This window comes from Panicum virgatum, chromosome 3K (genome assembly GCF_016808335.1).
Source record: "Panicum virgatum strain AP13 chromosome 3K, P.virgatum_v5, whole genome shotgun sequence".
Classification (NCBI taxonomy): domain Eukaryota; kingdom Viridiplantae; phylum Streptophyta; class Magnoliopsida; order Poales; family Poaceae; genus Panicum; species Panicum virgatum.
In genome coordinates this window covers 1,244,928-1,267,100 of record NC_053138.1, presented here as the reverse complement: position 1 = coordinate 1,267,100, position 22,173 = coordinate 1,244,928, and the positions used below count along the sequence as shown (strand labels likewise).

The following is a 22,173-nucleotide window of genomic DNA, read 5'->3' as shown; positions in this document are numbered from 1 at the left end:
TTCCGTCCGATCGGCTCTACTGGTAATTTGGGGAAGAAGAAGAAGAAGAAGGGCCTGGGATTCGTAGCTCTCCGTAGCGGAAGGTACTCCACCATCTTTTCGCAATACACTGTTCTTACTACTTTCATGAGTCATGACAGCCATCAAAACATGTTTTCTTTAAAAACAAGATATTATAAGCTTTTCTGGGATAAGAAAAGGTCAAATATTTTTTTTTCTAAATCTGAAAAACCAAAAAAGCCAAATATTTGCAGTCCTGAACTTGGGCTTAAAATTGTGAATTTTACAAGGGAGCTCACCGAGCTCAACCACCGCATCCTTCACTCCCATCTAGCCCACTTTCCCTTCCAAAGCGAAAAATCCACCCAAACTATCCGCTTACGCTTAACTTTCGCTTAGAAGAGAAGCCGCTTCTCAACAATTGGAAGCTTCTTACAAGGGTGTGTTTGTAATTTTCCTTTTTTTTAATAAAAAAGTTGCCTTTGTATTTTTTTTAACTAAAGTTGCCTTTGTAAGATGTATGCTACTTTTTTTTTTGGAGATGGAAGATGTATGCTACCTGCTCGGCTGGCTGGAAATAGCTGGGCGGGAAGCGGGGCTGAAACAGCCGGCCAGCCCAGCCCATCCAGTAGGTGGAGCTTCGGGCGTCTTTTTTATTTCTATATTTTTATAAAAAAAATTACAGAAATATATTTTTTGTTTCACATTTTACAGTTCTATACCCCTGCCGCCCAGCAGGGGGGCGGCAGGGGGCCTACCCCCCCCCCTTTTTTTTTTGAAAAGATTGCATTTTTACCTTGCTACTAGTGCGTACCTCGTACATTGTTATTTACCCTCAATGTTCTTACTGTATTTAGGTGGGTAGCATTAAGATCCAGACGAGCAGCACAACCTTCCAGAAGAGCAGCGGTTGCTGAAACCTCTGCAGAAATTTGCAGGCCCGAGGAGGAGGAAGGTTCGACCAAGTATGTTGCCTCAGCTCACGTGCATAAGTAGCGCTTAATGTTCCCTGCACACATTATGCTTTTGAAACCGGCCTAATCAATAAGTGCACGAACCTAATATTCCCTGAATGTATGTAAATGTTGCTCTACTGTCGGTTCCCAACTTAGCTTGCTTTATCTGAAATTTCATAATTTGCATAACCTGTATCAAAAAGTTCATCATGTAATTCATAATTGTGCTACCTAGTTCTTCTAGTATGCACACTAGCCAATATCATATACTCTTCTTCTCAGGGAAATAAAACTCCCCCTTTTTTTGAACAGATTGCATTTTTACCGTGCTAGTGTTATCCTGATGCACTGTTGTTAACCTCCATTGTCTGCATTCTATTTAGACGGCCAACAGCAAGATCCAGAAGTGTTTGGCAAGACGGCTGCTGAAACGACACTCTCAATCATCTACAGAAATTCACGGCCAAAGGAAGCTTCAACCATGTATGCTATCTCTACCTTGAGTTTTCTCTTGCTCACACACACAATTTGTTACTGTCTTGTTACCTGCAAACTTTATGCCTCCGATATGGCATAATTTATGGACCTTTTTATTCTCACTTTGCATGTAACTACTGTCGTACTGTGAGTTCCTTACTTTTCCTTTTCTGTATATAATTTGTGTTACCTAATAAAGGATATAATCCGTGTAATTTCATCAGGAGCATTTATCCTAACCATTGGCACGAACTAACTGTTGTGACCTTTCTTAGGGCTGACATGGGTGCTAGCTTGCATGAAGAAGAATTATCGGACTGGATGTCGCAGCTGTAAGTTTCCTTTCCTTCACGTTTTACATGTCCTTTTGGTTTCTGAGTCCTTCCAAGTCATAATTGTTAGTTTGATTTGAGGAATGGGCTACGGATTGATTAGCCAATCATTACTCCTGAATCGAATCCACTTGTTTTGTTTGAGTAATGGATTGGGTTGGTGTTGTTGCATCTAATCATGGGTTAAACCAACCAATGGGACTGCTTCGACAGACCAAAAGCCACATTAGTCTTCCCATTCTTTTCTGCTTCTTAAGCTATTGGTAACTTCCATTTGCGGCAGTTTAATAACAAATAACAAATATATTTCCTAGAAGCCTAAGCAGACTTTTATTATTTCATTTACCTAATGAACCTTTGATCTATCATGATTATCATCATCTCTAAGTTTCTAAAGGCTTCTTCTTTCGGGGATATTCTTTCTACTGGGAAAAGTTCAGGTTCGATAAATTGGACTTGGAGGTGTATGAGGATAGCATTTCCACTGGGAAGATGGCTCAAGTAGGGACATATCCCATTGCAGAGGGGGGTATTTCCTCTGAAATCTTCGGGAAGTCACAAGGAAAAGATTCGACCATGTATGATATCTCTGCCATGAAATTTTCTTCTGCAAGCAATTGTTAGCATTGTCAACTTACCGTTAAATATTTATCCCTTTGATGTGGCCTATTAAATTTGCCGATGGACATGTTATTCTCTAGTTGCATGTGAAAATCTGTTATAATCTTATAAGGATCCTTTAATCAAACATCACCTTTTTTCCTATGGCATCTTATGTCACAATCATTAGTATTCTTCTGTTGCATTCCTATTTGATTATTATGTTCCCATAAGCTTTGAGGTGTCTAAGATTCTCATGCTTAACGCTCCTACACCTACACCATATCATGCCAAACTGTATGTTTGCTTGCTCAATTTTTCTGAAAAACTATTTTTGTTGTACTAAGTCTGCTATTGTTTATCCTTTGTATCTACTGAATTTGTGAGACTGAATCCAGAACTTGGGGGTCTTGTTTGCATGATGTTTTTTTTTCTGCTGAGGATATTAATTTAGCTTATGACAAGAACGCCCTGTTGCTAACTTATGTTCATCCTGTGGAATTTACAGTACTCTTTGAAAGTTTCAATCCTCTACCACTCAAGCTTAAAAACATATTTTACACAATCAAATTAACCAGATTTCTTTTTAATACCGTCATCTGATCTTTCAGAGACATTCGTTCTAATCAGATTTAAATGGACGATTTAGGTTTGGCAAGTCAGGCTTGGAGGCAAATGAAGATAGTATTTGTTCCACAGGGAAAGAAGCGCAAGTAGAGACACCTCCACTGGTGGAGGGGGGGCATTTTTTCAGAGATTGACAGATCCTCGGAGAAGGATTCTACCATGTATGTTCATCTGCCTTGAGTTATCTTTTCCTGGCATATATAAGGGTTAATTTTGTCGTTCTTGCAATTTTTTGTGCTTCCATCTGGCCTAGTAAAGCTGTGTTCAAAACTTCAAACCTATTGTTCTCTCTTTGCTTATGAATACTCGAATTTATTTAGCTATATCTGTAATTATGTAAGGAGCATTTAATTTAACTTTTGGTTTTGTTCCCGCTGGTTAGTCTTGTACTATTATTACCTTGTTGTTAATTTGATCATGTTCCATAAGCTTTGAGGTAATACGCATCTCATGCTTATTTGAGATAGTATAAACTTTGCGGTAAGCAGCAGAATATCAGTTATCTCTCGATGTTTTTTTGCCACTATTATGTGCCACATCTTGAGCTCTTATGTTTTCTAGTGTAACTACTTACACGACAGTATGACATTTGATGCTAATCTGTATGGTTGCACGTTTACTACTATTGATTGATGTGCTGAGTCTACCATTGTTTATCTTTTTTTTATGGATATACTCAATTTTTTAGATTACATCCTGCAGGTGTTGTTAATGGGCTTCTTACATTAATTGTGTGCTGGATGTTATATCAGTTTTGCGTATGATGAAAGTTGTATGTTTTATGGGATACATAAAAAACATGAATTATCACTGCTGGTTATGTGTTTACAAATACGAGCACTTTCTGTATACCTTATGTAGAATACTGCCCAAGCATGCCATATTCAAATAGGCACGTGATTTTAGTTTGGAATAACTCTTTACGTCTGTTAAATAATATAAAGTTAGTAACATGCTAACTGTCTGTGGCATGTGATTTTACTCAGGACCAAGGCAAAGAAAGGAGATTTATTTGATGATGATGAAGATGAATATGTAGATTGGATAATAAAGATGTAAGTATTTATGGCATGCAGTCATTTCTGTGTTTGACATGACGACCTGTTAGGAACACATTATGTGGTGTTTGGTTTGAGGGGTTTGGATGATGAATCTACTGTCCAATCCTAAGTCCTCAACCTTAGCCACTTGTTTGTTTGAACTTTGAATATGGAATAGGATAGTCTATCACCATGACCACGTTATCCCTCATAGTGTCTACTTGTCTAGTGTACAACTGAGGAATCATGTCATCCTTTCACAATCACTGGTCATCAGGTCTTGTTTGTACTTAATATTATTTCATCATAGGAATTTTTTACTGGATTAGTGTTAAACATCACTATTAGAAGGTTGCTATCCACTGTTGTATAAGCTTAGAACATCTTTTTAATCACATGAACCTTAAGATTTATTGTTATTGCCATAAACATCATATTAAAGTCACTAGGTACTTCATTTTTCTTGTCATTGCCATAAACATTAGATTGAAGGCATTAGGTACTTCATTTTTCTCGTCGTAGCTATAAACATCAGATTGAAGTCACTAGGTACTTAATTTTTCCAAGAATATTATTTCTAATCAGATTGAAATGGACTATTTAGATTGAAGAGTGGGGGGGCATGATGATATCTTATCCCATTATATCCCAGATGAAGGAGAAAAACATGTCGTGCATTATGATGTGCCAGATGAGTTCTGTGATCCTATTGAAAAGGACAATGACACAATGGACAATTGCAAGAATATGAAGAGAGTTTCTAAGAAAGAAACAATTAAAAATGGAATCAAGTGGATGAGTGAGGAATGCTTTCTTGCTTTCACAAAATATGCTGAAAAGATTAATAATCTTGAGGTTTGTCAATCCTCGCCCTTTATTTTCTTTTTCATATAGTTCAATTAAGATTTGTTTCCTCGTGGATTTGTAGGGCATCAAGCACAGGTTTGGTGAGCTTTGCTATCAGTGTTTAAGTGTAGAAGCTCATGACAAGAATTTTCATCACTACAACTTCACTATTGAGACAGAGCATAGAAGTACTAATGTTTTGACTTCACAACTTTATTTTGCTGAAGTAAAGCAACTGTCTGGTGTTAAGTCATATTTCTGCTGCCTGCTGGACCAAGATGATGAAGGTATTTGCTCTAATTTTCTTAAGAATTTGTCAAAGTGAACATTAAAGCTTGTTAGTTATATTTTGAAATCTTAGATTAGTTTACATTTTGAATCACCAACAACTAAAAAAAATTGTATATGAGCAGCTTTCATTTGAGTTTTTTCTCATTAATTACTCACTGTAGATTTGTTACATATTTAATCCTTGTTTTGTGTAATTGAATTTCATTTTTGTATTTAAAGATTTGTTAACTCTTTTGCATAAAGGGCACTGCTATGGATGCAAGAACCAGGAAATGTATGGCCTAAAGCATCCTAGTACAGGTTGTTATGAGGTAGGAGCTGCTGATATATGTTGGCCTTTTATAGATGACACTGATTCTGGCAGTGATGGTGATGATGATTGTGGTGGCCTTGGCTGTTGACAAGGTACAACTTATGAATATATAAATACAAATACTCACTGTGAAAATATCTGTCCATATCTTAGTAATTTTATTTCCTCAGATGTGTGCTTGTTTTTATGGTGTTGTTTCTGGGTCAAATTTCCATCTTGCTCTCCTTGTAATCAGTCCTTTATGACATGTAAGTCTTATGCTAATGCTTCTATAGTGACTGTCAGCCTACCTCAGCTCACTTGATGCTGACCTCTCTATACAAATTTTTATTAGGGAAATTAAAAAAATTTAGTAGATATAGAAGTTAAACCCTTTTGGCATGTGTAGCCCTTTTGCTGTGTTATGTCGACTGGTAGAAATCAAGGACCACCAAGTCATAAATCACTATAAGGTCATATTACAGGAATGCTGGATAGATAAATCACTATAAGCTTCATGACATATCATTATCATTTTATTTATTGCATATAACAATTATTACCAACTTTACAAGGTACTGAGGTTTGTTCTGTGCAGTGTGCTATTCCTTTTGCGCACAAACTACAATTGCAAGCTTAACTCATGTTGCTCTGCCAATGTTTTTGGATTGGGAACATAGTAAAATTTTGAGTTGCAGTAATTCACGTTTACCTTTTTGCTTCCATGATTCATTTTCACATACTATTGTCTACTCATCCTATGATGCTAACTAATTAGCATTCTTAATTATCTGCAGCCATCAAATATGGGTAGCTTGGACATGTATGCGAAAACAAGATCTTGTGAGTGGTTCTTGGGAAGGGCGATCGGCTTTGTTGCTACCTGAGTGTAGTATTCAGCTTGCTAACCGCTGGAGGAACTTTTTGTAAATACTATTAGCATTTAGGATCTACCAGTTTCTGCCCCAACAATATCCTAATTCAGTAATGCTGATCCAAATAAATGAGCACTAGAGAACTTATGTTTGGCTTTCGTGCCAAAATAACCAAATCTAATTCTGTAGGAAGTTGGATTAATGTTATTGACAGTCCAGAACATTATGCTTGCCAAGGTGTTACCTTCTGACTTCTAAGACGTTTCTCTTTCGAGAGCGAAGTGTATTTCCTTTGCTGTTGTCAAAAACTGCAGGCAGGAGCCAGACCAATTCATTCATGCCATCAACTTATTTGTTCTTAAAGACTTCTTTCTTTCTGAAAGAGAGTCTTGATGCTGCCTTCGCCTCAACCGGGCAACACGCGGCAGACCCTGACTTGCCGGGCTGAGCAAGCCAGGGCACTCGCTAATCGCTATGACAGGTGCCGGGCCCAGTAGCTCTGAGGAGGCAGTTAATGGGCCATGGTAGGGGTGGTAAAGCATCTTAGAATTTGGCCTAAATAATCTAAGAGACGGGACTTAAAATGCGTGGATGTTATATATCTTTTGGAAGGTTTTTTACCCATCTTCTAATGTTTGAGATTCGTGCAACTAATCTTAACCATCCATCCCTTCTCTCAACCCTAACCCTACCCCACATGCTCCTTCCCACTCCCATGCACGTCACCGCTGCACATGCCGCCACCGCCTCGCACTTCTGCACCGTCGCCGCCACGCACCCCTGCGCCCGCCGAAGCCCGGAGCTGCTGGCGCCGGAGAAGGTGAGAAAAAAAATGTTGAGGTTCAACATTTTTCAAATATTGGTACAACATTTTTAAAATGCTGATTCAACATTTTCGAAATGTGATTCAATATTTTTTAGTAAATGGATCATCAACTAGGCCTTAATGGGCTTTATAGATGAGTTGCTTAACCATTTCCATAAGATGTATAGGCCTCCTCTTAAAATGATCGTGCTCTAATCTTATACAATTTTGAGCTAAAAAATTTAAGGATCATGTTGGATTGTGAAGAGACTTATTAGGACCATGATCCGTTACCACTCCTAGCCATAGGTGATTGATTTGGCATGTCATGAACGGGATGCAGTTAGATCAGATAGATGAGATTGAAATGCAACCAATGACACCAATCGAGTTGAGTCCCCACTACTACACTACCCCTGTATCGAATGGAAGAGGAAGATTTGAAGGAGTGCAACTGCAAACGAGCTACTGTCAATAATGTCCACATGGCATATGAATTGTTGCAACTAAAACTTGCACGGTCTGAGAAAGATTCCCAAGCAAAGAGCCCGAAATATCAGGTGGATTGTTGGCTCCATAATATGGTTCCCACACACCATAAGTTGCAACTATCTGTGACAAACAATCCATTGGGTGGGTGGGGGTGGGGGGGGGGGGGTTGGACTTCTCCTGTTCTCCTCCATCTCCACCTCTTCTTCTCATCTTCCTCCTTTTCTTACAACGGAGATTTTGGGCAGCAGGGGGCTCTAGCCCCCCCCCCCCCCCCCCCCCCCACACACACACACACACACCAGGCAGGTACTAAATTTAAGGGGGGAGGCTTGCTTCTTCTTTCTCCGGTTCTCCTTTACTTACGATGGAGATTTTGGGTGGGGCCGTGGTGTGTGTGTGTGGGGGGGGGGGTGGGTGGGGGGGGCTGGCCCCTTAAATCCACCCCTACTACCGCCGGCAAGGGCATCTCCACCTCCAACGTTGTCGGCTTCGGCCTCCGCTCGCACAGCATAGCTGAAGATGTGTTTACCCCGGCAAAAACTAGATCACGGCACACAGGTGATGATGAGGATTGACGCCACTATCTACGTTCTCAGGCCGATGAATCCCACTACACATCAGTGATTGAAGAATCATCGAACGATTAGAGATGATGAAATTGTTCCAAGTTCTAGCCTCTCCAGGAAGCACAGATACATGCCATGTTTGGTTTTTCTCTAGGATGGGCTAGAACGCACTTTGACCGCTAATTAGAGGTATTAAATGAAGGCAATTTACAAAATAAACTCTAGAATCTCTGCGCTAGGAACCCTGAAGAATCTAATGAGACCTTTGACTGTGTGGTTAGATGATGGTTACTGTAGCATCAATGTAGCCAATCATTGATTAATTACCGTCATTAGATTCATCGCGAAAAGTTATACCTACCCCTGAAAAGGTTTTGCAAATATTTTTCGTTTAGTATCCCATGCATGCGAGATTTTTTTCTTGGGAATCGTGTTCTAGAATCCTAGAACAGAACCAAACACGGCAATATATAGCCCTGAGCCTGGGAGAGGAGGACTGGAGTTAGGACTCGTCAGCGCCGGAATTGTAGCCGGAGCAGGAGGGCGGTCAGGTCGCCAGTGCCCTGTGATATCTTGGCGATGCTCGTAGCTGACGAATTGACGATGAGCGTAGTGATTCAAAAACTATGCTCCTCTAATACTCCTAGCAGTGCCATTATTATTCTTATAGATAGCTTCTGAGATCAGTGAAGCTCTGCTCTTCTAATGCTCACTTGTTGTACAACCACTACAAGTAGGGCACGATGCTATGACGATCCTATCGGTTTTAACAGGGAAGTGGTTGCAGGAGACCCGCATCTGGAGATTCTCGTGTTTCTTGAACCGGACGGAAATATTTGCAGTTGGATGTATATCAATGGCATCATGTGCCAAGTTCAAAGTGGAAGCTATATACCAATCTGAAGTGTCACTGTATGATGGTGCAAAAACCATCTAAAAATTACCAAGAGACTGAATAGTGTTGCTACTGTTTGGGCACCGATTGAGGAGGTCCATGAATTGGTTTTCAGGATGCAGCATTGTGATTGGACATGGTTGAAGATGCTGTGGACACCATCCACGTCCGGTAACCAAGAGGCCCAAACTATCCCTACATGTTGAAGTCTTTCATCGTTTAGTCCCTCTTTTCTTGTGAGGCACAGAAATGTTGGTACGGGAGCTTCTCAGTAATACACTTCGTCCTATAGGAGTCACTGTCAGTTTCAAGTTCAAGTACGGTATTTGCAGTATCCACCTGGCACATGTTCTGCTGCAACTCATGGAAGCTTGCCTGATCATACTCCTCAGCAAACAAAGCTGCAGTTTCCGGTTCACTAACGTTACGGCATCCAGACAAAATCAGATCTAGTATTTTCCTTCGAACGTTGTATACAGGATTAGGCTCAACCAGGCAGCCTTTACTGTAACTCTCCCTCAGAATGACTGTCTGTGCACTTCCCTTGGTCGAGATGTAGAAAATTCCTGGGTACTTAAGAAGAAGCTCCCGCAAGTTTACTTCCATAGCAAAAACTCGTCTGAAATGTGATAGTCTCTCGAGTGGTATAATCTTTTCTACCGTAAGGCTTAACAGTTCATGAAGAATACCAACAATACGTTTCTCAATCCGCTCCACATTGTGTATCGGATGCAAATCATTCTTCTCATAAGGCTTGGTGTAGGGAAGCCTCTGCCAGTTCTTGAGTTTTTCCCTAAAGCCTTTCTCAATCTTAAATCCAGTAGGGAAGTTGATTGGAAAAGCGTATTTTGTCTCTGATTCAGCTAGCCATTTTTCAGTGTACTCTTTCTTCCTCCACTCTTCAATCTTAGCTACAGCTAATTCGTCATCCCAAGAGACAAGTGACAGAGTATCAGGGGATTCAAGATATAAATCATGTGGATACTTTGGTAGCATGGAAGACCTGTAATCATCAGGCAGCCCAAGCTCCCTTCTTACTAGCCACAATGCGTGCATATTCAGAGTTCCATTTGTAGAGAGCATGAGAAGTTTCTTGAGCCGCTGAACTATGTTGGTCTCATTCTCCCTGATCACGGCCTCTTCCTCTGCAATCAAGTCAGTCATCTTTTGTGTGATCTTGCAGCAATGGTTTCTCTTCACAGGGTGCACGTAAATCTGGAAAATGTGGGGATATTTCTTGAGGAAAGCGCCAATCTCAATGTTCAATCCGACCTCATGTCTCCACTTTGAAAGAAGTTGGAGAGAAGCATATTCGTTCCTCTGCTGAGATATCAACTCACGTACAACCAGGGCCAGCTTCAAGTTTCTCAGTTGAACCATTAGCTTGTCCAGCCTATGATCCCTTGTTCTGCTCTCCAGACGTGTTCTTGCTGAATCTACTGGCTTCTTCCACCTCCGCTGCACACCACAGATAAAGGGACCATACTGAAATGTCCAACTCCCAGATAATATTCTCAGCCGCACAGAGAGGGCATGCATGTTTCCTGGACCGAATACGATCGATGCCATTTGTCTGTATGTTAGAACTCCAATCCTTAGAATACAGGAAGCTGCATCAAGAGCCGCAAGTGCATCTGTAGGGCAATGACAACCTGCCAAAGTTGAACACATCTTTAGTTCTGCAGAGCATGTCATTGGCAGGAGCACGCAGGAAGAGGATGTATGCATAAGATTCAACAAATGCAAGTCAGCAAGTGGGAACAGAGCATGACACAAGACAGTATAGCAGCACAGCAACTCGAAATTTACCTTGCTAGGCATTTCATCGAACATAGCATGTGCATAGCCACTGATCAGAGCGACGGATGAAGCCCACTCCAGGGTGCGGCAGGCCTTGGTGGCCACACAGAGGACGAGAGGGTGCCGGCGGGCTTCAGATTCAAGGTAGCAATTGGCAAGGGCCAGGACGAAGCAGTGCGGGGGCTGATCGCGATTCGGCAGGCGGGAAGTAGGCGGCGGATGGCGCTGGGCTCTCTCTATCCGACTCTTGGGCCGTCCGATTCCGTAACCAGCAGCCATCGCCCCGTCCGTTACTATTTCGGTCGGGGTTCCCCGTTCCCCTCCCCCTCCCGCACCAGGGTTTAAGCAAGAGAGTAGCCAGCAGAGCCACCTCGCCTCGCCGCCGACCAAGCCACCCATCGCCGCCCTCTCTACCACCGGCTGCTTCCGCCGCCTCTCTACCCCCGACGTTGCCTCCTCTGCTGTGTCAAGCTCGAGCCCTATTCCGGGCTGGGATTGGGAACCCCGAGTCCCCAACCCTAGCGAGGCGCGAGGGAGCGAGCAAGCGGATCGACGATGCCGATCTTCCCTCCGCCCGGCGCCGTCACCGTCTGCGAGATCAACCGCGACCTCGGTACCTACCTCGTCTAATCGATTCCTACCCCCTTGACGATCTCTGAATCAGTTGGTTTCAGCGATCTGTGCTCATCCCGATCTTGCCTTCCTCACCTCGCAGTTGTGGCGGAGGCACTGTCCGACGACCGCGCCAAGGACGCGTACGGCGATGTCCTCGTCAGTTTGTCCCCGCTAAATGATTTCGCCTCTTTTTTTTCTTTTATCTACGAAGCGAATTTGCTTGTCTGAATTTGGGGTTTCGCATCTGGCATTTGCAGGGAATGGTCTTCAGCCCTATGCCTTTCCAGCCATACACTCTTCCCCCGATCCGCGATCCCCCTGCTGCAGAGCAACCAGAGTCCACTGAGAACGTGCCCACAGCTAGTGTGACTTCCACCATATCCGAGTTCTTCAAACGGATGATCTTCCCTCCATTAAATGTGAGTTGGATTACTATATCTGAGATACTTTACTCCAATGTGCCCCAAGTTTCTTTCCACCCAAAGAGAATTGCACACTTAAACCATTTCCTTGTGCATTAAGAGGTTGACAGTATATTAATTTTATCTTATTGTAAAAACTGTCAATGTACGGTCCCAAAGGCTGAATGCGTTGCCTGTTTCTCACTTCTCCACAGCGAGCCTACATGATTATATACTGGTTCAATAGCTTTGACATAGTAAAGTTACTCAGGTTGTAACTATACAACCCACCTTAGATTGAAGGTTGTTGTTCTATCAATGTTCCATTTTCTACTTATCTGACAGCATTGGGATCTATGCATGGATTTGTTGATTCCTCCTGAATACTTTCTAATTTTTTTTTGTCATTACCAAGTTATCTCAAAATTAAAGCCTCAACTTTTTATCCTTGTCATGAAAAGCACCCTGTATTTGCCTCCTGATTGCTGAATTAGCTAAGTCCTTCCATGTATTTTTTTTAGAAGAAAATCATTATACTCATGCTCATGAACGGTCATTCTGTTTTACCAGCCAAATCAGCTACAAGAATTTGACATCCAGAAAATAAGTTGGAATCCGCACAAGCATTGTCTAGCATTTGTGTCTGGGAAGAACCAGGTTATTGTACATGACTTTGAGGATTCAGGTGGGATCTGCCTACCTTGTTATGTTGTATTAACTTTATGAACTGCACTATATCCATCAGCTTAGTTACAGCCCATAATAATGGCGGGTCCTTTTAACAGATGCTAAAGAGCCGTTCATTTTGACAAGCGACCAGCAGACCAATGTTAAGGCTGTTGAGTGGAGACCAAATAGTGGCAAGATGATTGCAGTCGCCTGCAAGTGTGTATTACTACTGCCTGATCCTATAGCTCTTCAACCGGGCTCCTCACTCTTGTCATGTCTTAATAATTGCTGGCCTATGTTACTTTTAGATTGAGGTGATCATTTTCTTTTTAGGGGAGGGATATGCCTCTGGTCAGCATCATATCCTGGCGATGTTCCATTCATGAAAGCTGGGGTCACCCCTTATTCCTTTAGTGCCTTCCCTAGAAGTTCTGGTGGTCGGTGGATACTGGTGGATGTTCTTCGTGACTCTTCTGCTGAGCAAGTTACCGCGCTTTGTTGGAAACCTGATGGAAGATATCCTTCATATAAATTTTCATAAGCATCTGGCAAAGGCTATCGTTTGTTTTCATATATCTTGTTTTAGGACTACACTAACTTCAATGTCAGTGTGGACTAACTGCATAAAATTACATTTTTGCCAAATTCCTTAAATCTACTATCCATTGTGGATACAGAAAAGTTTACAATAGGAGTAGTTGTTTGTTGGAAGAACCAACAGCTGAATATATTGTTTCCTTGACAAGTCTCCACATACTTGGCATCTGCCTCCTGTAATAGTCCATCTTTCACGATTTGGGATGTGTCTCAAGGTAGGCACAGCTATCTTTTTCCAAATTCTGATGACCAATCCCATTTGATGCAGAAATTTCTACTTATATCTAGAGACATTTTCTTTTGCCACAGGGTTGGGTACTCCTATACGGCGTGGATTAAGTAATATATCACTACTGCGGTGGTCACCTAGTGGAGATTATCTTCTAGCTGCTAAATTGTATGGTCAATTTTCATTTTTACATTTCTAGTTACTAATATTTCCAAAGATTTACAAAATTCATTATTATATTAGTGATGGAACTTTTCACTTCTGGGAGACAAACACATGGACTTCAGAACCTTGGTCTTCATCTAACGGATATGTGTCTGTACGTAACATCCTCAGCCATAAATAGCCATTTTTTAAAACATTTTTTACATTGGAGCACGATACTCCTTAGTAAAGGAGTTAGCAAGTTAGTGCATATTATAGATTTCTTGTTACTATGAGGTTATATGGGATCTGACAGAAATGGATCAGTTCCTTCATAGCTTTATTCATGAATCTGTTAGGTTATCATGTTAGTTATCTTGAACGTTGATATGTTTAGCATCTAACTGGTGCATATGGAACACATCTATGTTCTCAGTACATATTGGATCTCAATACAAATACTTTAAGTTAATTTTGTTTATACATGACAACTTTGTATTTTTTTCAATTTTATTAATTTCTGAATGATTTGTAGTCCCAACAACTCAAAATAGTTTATTTTTCAAGGCAAAAAGATATGAGACTTATTTATTTGGTGGATAAATTCTTTTGAAAACAAATTTAGATGCTTGTTTGGCAGTTAATGGTGACTAACACTAATTTGGAAATTTGAATATTTGGATATTGTAACTATTGCATAAAATTTAGTTTGATTTGTTTGTATCTAAGCTATAGCAACACATATCTTTCTTTATGGTCAATCTACTTCACAGCAACACATAAATATAGATGTTTGTTCTGCATTTAACTCTAGTTTTGTTATTTTAATATTGTAAATACTGCATAAAGCTTAGTTTGATTTGATTGTATCTAAGCTATAGCAATACATAATCCTGCTTTATGGCCAATCTACTTTGCAGCAACACATGATGTGTCCACTGTACCCTTACACATTTGATGGTATCTGTTCTACAACTGTTTCGCATGTTTGCTTATTTCTACTTTTGTTCCTCACAGGGAGCGAATTGGGACCCAGAAGGTCGTGTTGCATTGGTATCCTTTTCTAACTCCACAACACTTGGCTCAATTCTCTTCTCATCTAAGCCACCATCTATAGGTATGTACAGATATACCTGCAATTTATTTATTTATTTATTTTGCTAAAACTATGCTGCTGTACTATTTTTCTGATGAATCCTGACAATTTGTCCTGTGTTTCTTTTCTTCAGATGCTCATCTCCTACCAGTTGAACTCCCAGAAATTTCCTCCCTGATTGTCAGGTACAAACAGAGATACTAGAATAAGCTCTTGATCTTATTTGCAATTAATTAGTAATTTATTTCTCATGTATGCAGTGAATCCACTCATCTAGCTCAGAATCCGGTCTTAATGTATATAGGATAGGTTTGTAGGATCACAAGGAAAGACAAGAACTTGTTATCTAACAGATGCATGCAAACCACTGCACTACACATATTTTCATTTAGTATACTTTGTATTCAGGAAGTTCATCCATTATTATAGCCTAGACTAGTATTATTTCCCATGTATTTAGGAAGTTCATCCATTGTTACTGCCTTTGATTCACATATTAATGGTTTAAGTGCTTCATCTAGCCGAGGCATAGAAAAATTAGCATGGGATGCTTCAGGGGAGCGTTTGGCATTGTCGTTCAAAGATGGAAATGAAATGTACCATGGTCTTGTTGCAGTATATGACGTGAGGAGATCTCCACTTGTCTCAGTATCACTAGTGTAAGAGCAAATTTTCTTTATACTGCGTCATGTCAATCATTAGCTTGTGTTTCCATGTTATTCCTTAACCATTCTTTGATGATATTCCTTTGTGCACATCCAGTGGATTCATTAGAGGACCTGGAGAAGGAGCGAAACCACTTGCTTTTGCTTTCCATAATAAATTTAAGCAAGGACCCTTGCTTTCTGTGGTAAGATATCTGTGAATCTTGCATATATGATTAGACAACAATGGGCTTGTGCTACCAGCTTGTTTTGCTCACATATGGTTCTACTGCACATGCAGTGCTGGAGCAGTGGCTGGTGCTGTACATATCCACTTATACTTCGTTCCCATTAACTCCACAATGTAAGTTTCTTCAGCAGACTTTCTTTCAGTTATCTACGATGACTTGATATTTGTTGCCTACTGTTTTGATAATTTCACGTTCCTTTCATTTTTTATGTCCAGCATGTCGCCTCACCAGTTCAGTACTGAATGTTTCAACTACTGCTGTAGAGTGGGAATATCGAATGTTTCACATACAGATCGGAAGACAATTTTCGAAGTACTGTTGATGGCCTGTATAGATGCATTGCAAAGCCTTGCTTTTTGTAAAGCAGGTGCAATTTCTATGCGCCTAGGCGAAATGCAAAGCATGATTGCATCCCATATATGTAACATTGTAGCTTGAGAAAGGGTGTATCTATTAGCGGATTCGTCTCCAGATGTATTTGACCTGTATCTACATTTGCGTTAAGTTGATTTTATTTATTAGTTACATTTTCATGTTCCACTTGTGTCCGTCTGCACTCCAACAGCAACAAGCAGAGGTGAATGAAGTGTAACAGAGTTAAGATGGACGCGTACTTTGGAATTTAAGCTGCCAGGCGGCTACAGATAAATAGAACTGCAACGAGCTTCAGAATCGAGTATCATTCAAGCAGAGTGAACCAAGAACGAAAATTGCAGGAATAAAGAAACTTAGGAAAGGAAGTTCATGTGAGCTTTTGGAATGGAGATGAATGAAGTGTAACAGAGTTAACAGGCGGCTACGGCATAGATAAACAGAACTGCAACGAGCTTCGGAATAGAGTTCCTCTAATGAAGACGGAGGAAAGGATGTTCACGTGAGCCTTTGGAATGGAGGATTTGGTTTGAGCGTCCCTTTCCTATGGAACACTGTAGCTGGATGCCGACATGATTCTAGCAACCGGTTGAGGTAGTACTAGCAACGAGCTGCCGAATACTTGAAGCAAGCGATGCATACATGATCCAAGACGGGCAGCAATAATGCACACACACCCCATATGCATCTGATCGGTAGACGATATAATGCAGACCAAATATAATCAAAGCAAAAAAGGATTGTTTGCAACCTTGGCACGCCATGGCTTGCTACCATGTAGCTGAGAATAGAGGGGCGTTCTGTTGGCCCATGGCCAGTCTCTTCCTTTGTATGTTGTGCTTGTGCATGCAAGCATGTGTCCCAATCGACCCGCCTCGAGAATAGAATTTCATTCTCTCCCCAGCGACAGCGAGCCTTGTCCACCAACCTCTGGTTCTTTCTCTCTTTTGGAAGCCAACAAGAACCTCTGAAAATGAAGCACCAGCAATTTCGTTCCCATCGAAGACGATGAACTCGATCAGCAGGTAATAAGTCTGTTTCTATGTAAAGAGTTATATATATATATATACACAAAACCAATTGCCTTTTCTAAATAAAAGGCTCCTCTCCTCTCCTATCCAACAGTAGTAACTGAACAGGATGATAGTGAGCTGCCATGCACTGCATCATTTTATTTCCAGCTGAGGCTGGCATTGTTCAGCGCATCATTCTTTTTTTGCTGCTGCTTTGCATGTTCCCAACCAATTAAATTGAGCTTGTTGACAAGATACGTCAGCGAGGTCGCAGTGGCATGCAGTGCTCCTTGGAGCAGAGCAATGCAAAGCTTATCTCGGAGGTTGCACAGTGCCATTTCTGCTAGTTACGTTGTAGACCAACACTTGTAGCCGGTGTTGTTTTCTAGCTAGCTCTCGTTCGATTATATTTGGGGTGGCTGGTCATGTGCCTCCTCCTCCTCATTCCAACAAACTTGACCATTGCCTGGTGCTTAAAACAAGGAGAGCTCTTACTCCTCGAGCACAGAAGCACACCGTGCAGAAGAATCACACTACTCTGATTCGAGCGCGTTGCATTGGCTGGTGGCCTGCTGGTGAGTGCTCGACCCGTATCAATTCTATGCATGGTTCTACCTACTCAAGATCCTCCTCCGATCTTCGGTTGCATTGGCTATATTTGCTCTGATCCTCTGCGTGCATTGCGTTCATCGCTTGCTGATCCCTTCTGTCAGTTATGTTCTTGGCTTGATACATGTGGTTTAATTTGTGTGCTTTGCAGCCAGGTAGCAGCGTGCCGGAAAGCGAGCATGGGATCCAAGCAGCAGGCATGGGCCTTCTTGTGCTGCTCCCTTGTTGCCGTGTTGTTGGTGACGACGACGACGAGCTGCAAAGGAGCAGGAGGGCTGGACGAGCAGGAAGCATCTCTGTTCGTGGACTCCAGCAAGTCCCGACAGATCCCTCAGACACTCTTTGGGATCTTCTTCGAGGTGACTCTTCATCTTCTTCTTCTTCATTCTCTTATTAGTCTTCCATCCAACGATTGCATCCACAAGACAACAGACGACGACGACGACCCTGTTTGTACTAATCACCCCTGTTGACTGTTGTTCACAGCCGCCACAAAGGGTCCAGCCTGTTGGGTGGCTTACCAGGCCAGGCCGGCTGACGACGAGAGAGACCCATTTCTCTATTTTTTTTCTGAAGGGAAGAGAGGCCCATTTCATGGGATGCTCTCTCCTCCTACTGCCTGGGCCACAAGCACAAATCCCTAGCCGTTGTCTTTCTTTTCCCCTCCCCTCGCTGAGGATCTTCCTCCGTCGCATCCACACTAGGGGGTCGCGAGAGGAGTGATGATCCAGTTTGGCGAGAAGGCCATGCTGCTGCCAGAATGTGCAGCAGAGGCCCCTGATTTGCCTGGAGGTGGAGGTTTGCCTGCAGCTCTAGCCATCACAACGCCAAGATTTGCCTTCCTGTTCTTTCCTCCCCTCGATTAGTGTTTTAATTTGTACGCATCCATTATTGTACTTTCCGCCTTAAGTTCTTGGTTTCAACCTAGATTTATGCAACTTGTTCTTTATTTGCTGCGCCAATTCCTTTCTGCCCTTGCAAAGTCACAGCGCTTATCAGCTTATTCAGTTACATTACCTAGTAGAAACCAATCAAAGTATTTCTTCACGCTAACTATCAATACTACAGGAGATTAACCACGCGGGATCTGGTGGATTATGGGCAGAGTTAGTTAGCAACAGAGGTGTGTTACTCTTCCCTGTTTTCCTGCTCTTAGCAGTTATGTCTGAAAATGAAATGCCCTTGCAAATGGCTCAATGTAGTTCAGCAGTTGATCAAATTGCTGACTTGGTTCGTTCAAGGTAGTAGAAATGTAGGTCCAAAATCAGATTTTTAAATTAAAGAGTAAATTGCTCCTTTTGATCAAATTAAAGAAAAAATTATTTTTTTATGAAACTACAGTATGTCTTATGTTCTTCTTCTTAATATAATGAAGCGTAGTTCTCCTGCGCTCTCGAGAAAAAAAAAGTATGTCTTATGAAAAGGACAACTCTAAAAGATGTCTTATCCATGGTGTTATTTATTCTCATTTGTTTATGCTGCTTGCTGGTTAACTCAGTTCTGCTACTTGAATAGTTGAGGTTTTTATGTAAATAAATACACTGAACGCGCTGCCATTACTAAAAGTTTCACCTCACCTAACTGTTCTAGGTTTCGAGGCCCTGGTTAACAACACGCTAACCATAGAACCATGGAGCATCATTGGAGATGAATCCTCCCTTCACGGCTGATAGGGTCTCCTGTTTCACTAAAAACACTGTTGCTCTAAGAATGGAGGTTCTATGTGACAATTGTCCACCTGGTGGAGTTGGCATTTACAACCCAGGATTCTGGGGCATGGTATAGTACTCATCCTAACGCATAACTCATCTGCCACAGCATGAACATATAAGTGTAATCAATAGAATATTTTCTAAGTCAACAGTTCACACACTAGGTGTTGTCAGTTGTCACACAGTGTATTTCTTTTACATGAGGAAGTGAATGGCACAGCAAGATCACTTTTTGGTTTCTATTCATGTTGATCCTTTTGCTGGTGATAACAGCTTTCCATGAGCCTATCTAATGGATACACCTCATTTTGTTTTGAACCGTTACTCTGATTTTTCTCCAAACCATTTCCACTTTTCCCTTCTGGTTTTACGAAGATCCTGACCATTTTGTTTTCCAGAACATAGAAGAAGGAAAAACCTATAATCTAGTCATGTACATCAGATCTTCTGACTCTGTGGACTTGACTGCTTCACTTACATGTTCAAAACCTTCAGGCGTATTGCAAAACCTTGCATCAGCTTCTACACAGTATACATCTTTTCCCTGACATGGAGGTTACTTTGATTTGATTTTATTCTTTTCTTTGTCAGATGATATAATTGCATATTGACTGTTGCAGAGATATCAATGTATCTAACTGGACAAGGGTGGAACTGCAACTATTGGCTCAAGGAACATGCAGAACTGCAAGACTTGAACTAACAACTTCCAAAAGGGGAGTATTATGGCTTGACCAAGTGTCACTCATGCCTTCAGATACATACAAGGTGCATTGCATTTTTATCCTTTTTGACTATTTGCAAGCAAAAAGTATTATAGCATAGCTCATGATTCATAAGGATCCAAGAAGAAATTATATTACCATGAATTGTAAGAAAGACACCAGCTTGCTCTGTTTCTTAATTAGTAGTATTGGAGAGAATAATTGACTTGTATTCCTCCAAACCCTAGAAGGGTGGGATATATAGTTCCCATACATGGGCCTCTATACATGGGCTCAATATACACCAACACCCTCCCCCCCCCCCCCCCCCCCGCAGTCTGAACTACCGGCGCAGCGGTGTTCAAGACTGGACAACAATAAAGCTAACCCCCCGCAGTCTGAACTACCGACGCAGCGGTGTTCAAGACTGGACAAGAAGAAAGTACAAAGGGCAAATACCCCCCGCAGGCACAACTAGCCACCGGCTACGTTGAGGCTGGAGCGAAACTCCGTGAAGGTCGAGGAGGGCAGTCCCTTGGTGAAGATGTCAGCAAACTGGGAGGTGGTCGGGACATGGAGTACCCGAACATCGCCGACTGCGACTCTGTCGCGCACGAAGTGCTGGTCGATCTCCACGTGCTTCGTCCGCTGGTGCTGGATGGGGTTGGTGGAGAGATACACGACGCTGACGTTGTCGCAGTAGACGAGCGTGCTCTTGGCGAGCGGGCTGTGGAGCTCCGCCAAGAGCTGTCGAAGTCAGGACGCCTCCGCCACGCCGTTAGCGACAGCACGGTACTCCGCCTCGACACTAGAGCGGAAGACAACCGGCTGCCGCTTGGACGACCAGGAGACCAGGTTGCCGCCCAAGAAGACGGCGTAGCCGGAAGTGGAGCGGCGAGTGTCCAGACAGCCAGCCCAGTCAGCGTCGGTGTAAACAACCAGCTCAGCAGAGGACGAGCGGTGAAGTACCAAGCCGAGGTCCACAGTGCCACGGATGTAACGGAGGAGACGCTTCAGCGCAACAAGGTGCGACTCCCGGGGGTCATGCATATGGAGACAGACCTGCTGAACAGCGTAGGTGAGGTCCGGCCTGGTGAAGGTGAGGTACTGCAAAGCGCCGGCCAGACTCCGGTAGTCAGTAGGATCAGCCACCGGATCATCCAGATCAGCAGACAGCTTCGCTTGAGTGTCGACAGGAGTGGAGCAGGGCTTGCAATCAGACATCCCAGCCCGCTCCAGAATATCAAGTGCGTACTGTCGCTGGTGAAGGAGAAGACCAGACGGGCGAGGCTCAACAGTGACGCCCAAGAAGTGGTGGAGCTGACCCAGATCCTTCATAGCAAACTCCTGCTGCAGAGAGTAGATGAAAACTCCTGCTGCAGAGAGTAGATGACACTCTGAAGCAACTGCTGACTGGAGGCTGTGAGCACAATGTCATCGACATAGAGCAGTAGATAGGTAGTCTCATCCCCACGGCGGTAGATGAAGAGAGACGTGTCAGACTTGACCTCCGTGAACCCCAATGTCAGCAAGAACGTGGCGAATCGAGAGTACCAAGCCCGAGGAGTCAAATGCATGTTTTTGCTGCAGCTCCAAACAAGAAGCCAGACTTCGAGCCAGTCGCGGCTTCCATACGGGAGGCGGAGCCATGAAAATGTGGCTCCAAGCGGCTCTGCCCCCCCCCGTCCCAGAATGCCCCTCCCCGGCGGCAGCGGACGGAGCGCGCACACGAGGCGGGGCCTGCGTATCCGGCGGCGACGGAGGGAGCGCACGGCCGAGGTGTCCGACGGCATGGAGAAGGGCGGCGGCGGTGACAGCGCGCGGCTGAGGCGGGTCCCGACCGGCCAGCGCACGCTCGAGGCGGCCGACGGCGGCGGAGGGAGTGCTCGCCCTAGGCGGGTCCCGAGCGGCCAGCGCGCGCTTGAGGCGGCCGGCGGCGGTGGAGGGAGAGCGCGCCCGGGGCGGGGCCCGAGCGGCGGCGGAGGGAGCGCGTCCGAGGCAGGTCCCGAGCGGACAGTGCGCGCTGGAGGCGGCCGGCGGCAGCAAAGGGAGAGCACGCCCGAGGCGAGGGCCAAGCGGACGCCGGCGGGGCCCGAGCGGCCGGCGGTGTGGAGAAGGGCGGCGGCGGAGGCAGCACGCGGCCGAGGCCGTCGGTGCACCAGAGGTCCGAGTGGATAAGGAGTAGAAGACGAAAAAAAATTAAAGGGGAGAGAAAAAAGAAAA

The 22,173-nt window shown here is 43.2% G+C and overlaps 2 protein-coding genes, 1 long non-coding RNA gene and 1 pseudogene across 6 annotated transcripts; 3 read left to right on the top strand and 1 right to left on the bottom strand.

The window, feature by feature from the left end:
• Positions 1-859: 859 nt before the first annotated feature.
• Positions 860-6,594, top strand: LOC120696621. Of its 3 annotated transcripts, XR_005684251.1 has the most exons (10): positions 860-965; positions 1,340-1,439; positions 1,709-1,765; positions 2,206-2,343; positions 3,015-3,153; positions 3,979-4,047; positions 4,637-4,887; positions 4,961-5,165; positions 5,413-5,574; positions 6,259-6,594. It is a non-coding gene; the product is annotated as an uncharacterized LOC120696621 (long non-coding RNA). The 3 variants fall into 3 exon arrangements; XR_005684249.1 differs by having other exon boundaries at positions 4,637-5,165; XR_005684250.1 differs by having other exon boundaries at positions 2,201-2,343; positions 4,637-5,165.
• Positions 6,595-8,812: 2,218 nt separating this feature from the next.
• On the bottom strand, positions 8,813-11,143 carry LOC120696619 (protein ROOT PRIMORDIUM DEFECTIVE 1-like). Its single transcript, XM_039979580.1, has 2 exons — positions 10,904-11,143; positions 8,813-10,746 (listed from the first exon to the last, which is right to left on the bottom strand). Exon 2 carries the CDS (start codon positions 10,661-10,663, stop codon positions 9,314-9,316), a length of 1,350 nt encoding a protein of 449 aa, XP_039835514.1. The 5' UTR covers positions 10,664-10,746; positions 10,904-11,143; the 3' UTR covers positions 8,813-9,313.
• Positions 11,144-11,233: 90 nt separating this feature from the next.
• On the top strand, positions 11,234-16,078 carry LOC120696620 (aladin-like). Of its 2 annotated transcripts, none has more exons than XM_039979581.1 (15): positions 11,234-11,507; positions 11,610-11,665; positions 11,767-11,928; positions 12,481-12,595; positions 12,696-12,795; positions 12,913-13,095; positions 13,333-13,391; positions 13,486-13,573; positions 13,649-13,724; positions 14,567-14,666; positions 14,779-14,830; positions 15,167-15,304; positions 15,408-15,495; positions 15,591-15,653; positions 15,756-16,078. In XM_039979581.1, exons 1-14 carry the CDS (start codon positions 11,450-11,452, stop codon positions 15,642-15,644), a joined length of 1,329 nt encoding a protein of 442 aa, XP_039835515.1. In that variant the 5' UTR covers positions 11,234-11,449; the 3' UTR covers positions 15,645-15,653; positions 15,756-16,078. The 2 variants fall into 2 exon arrangements, with proteins under 2 accessions (XP_039835515.1, XP_039835516.1); XM_039979582.1 differs by having other exon boundaries at positions 11,421-11,507; positions 11,610-11,669.
• A 1,626-nt stretch (positions 16,079-17,704) lies between these two features.
• Positions 17,705-20,172, top strand: LOC120700511 (annotated as a pseudogene).
• Positions 20,173-22,173: the final 2,001 nt, after the last annotated feature.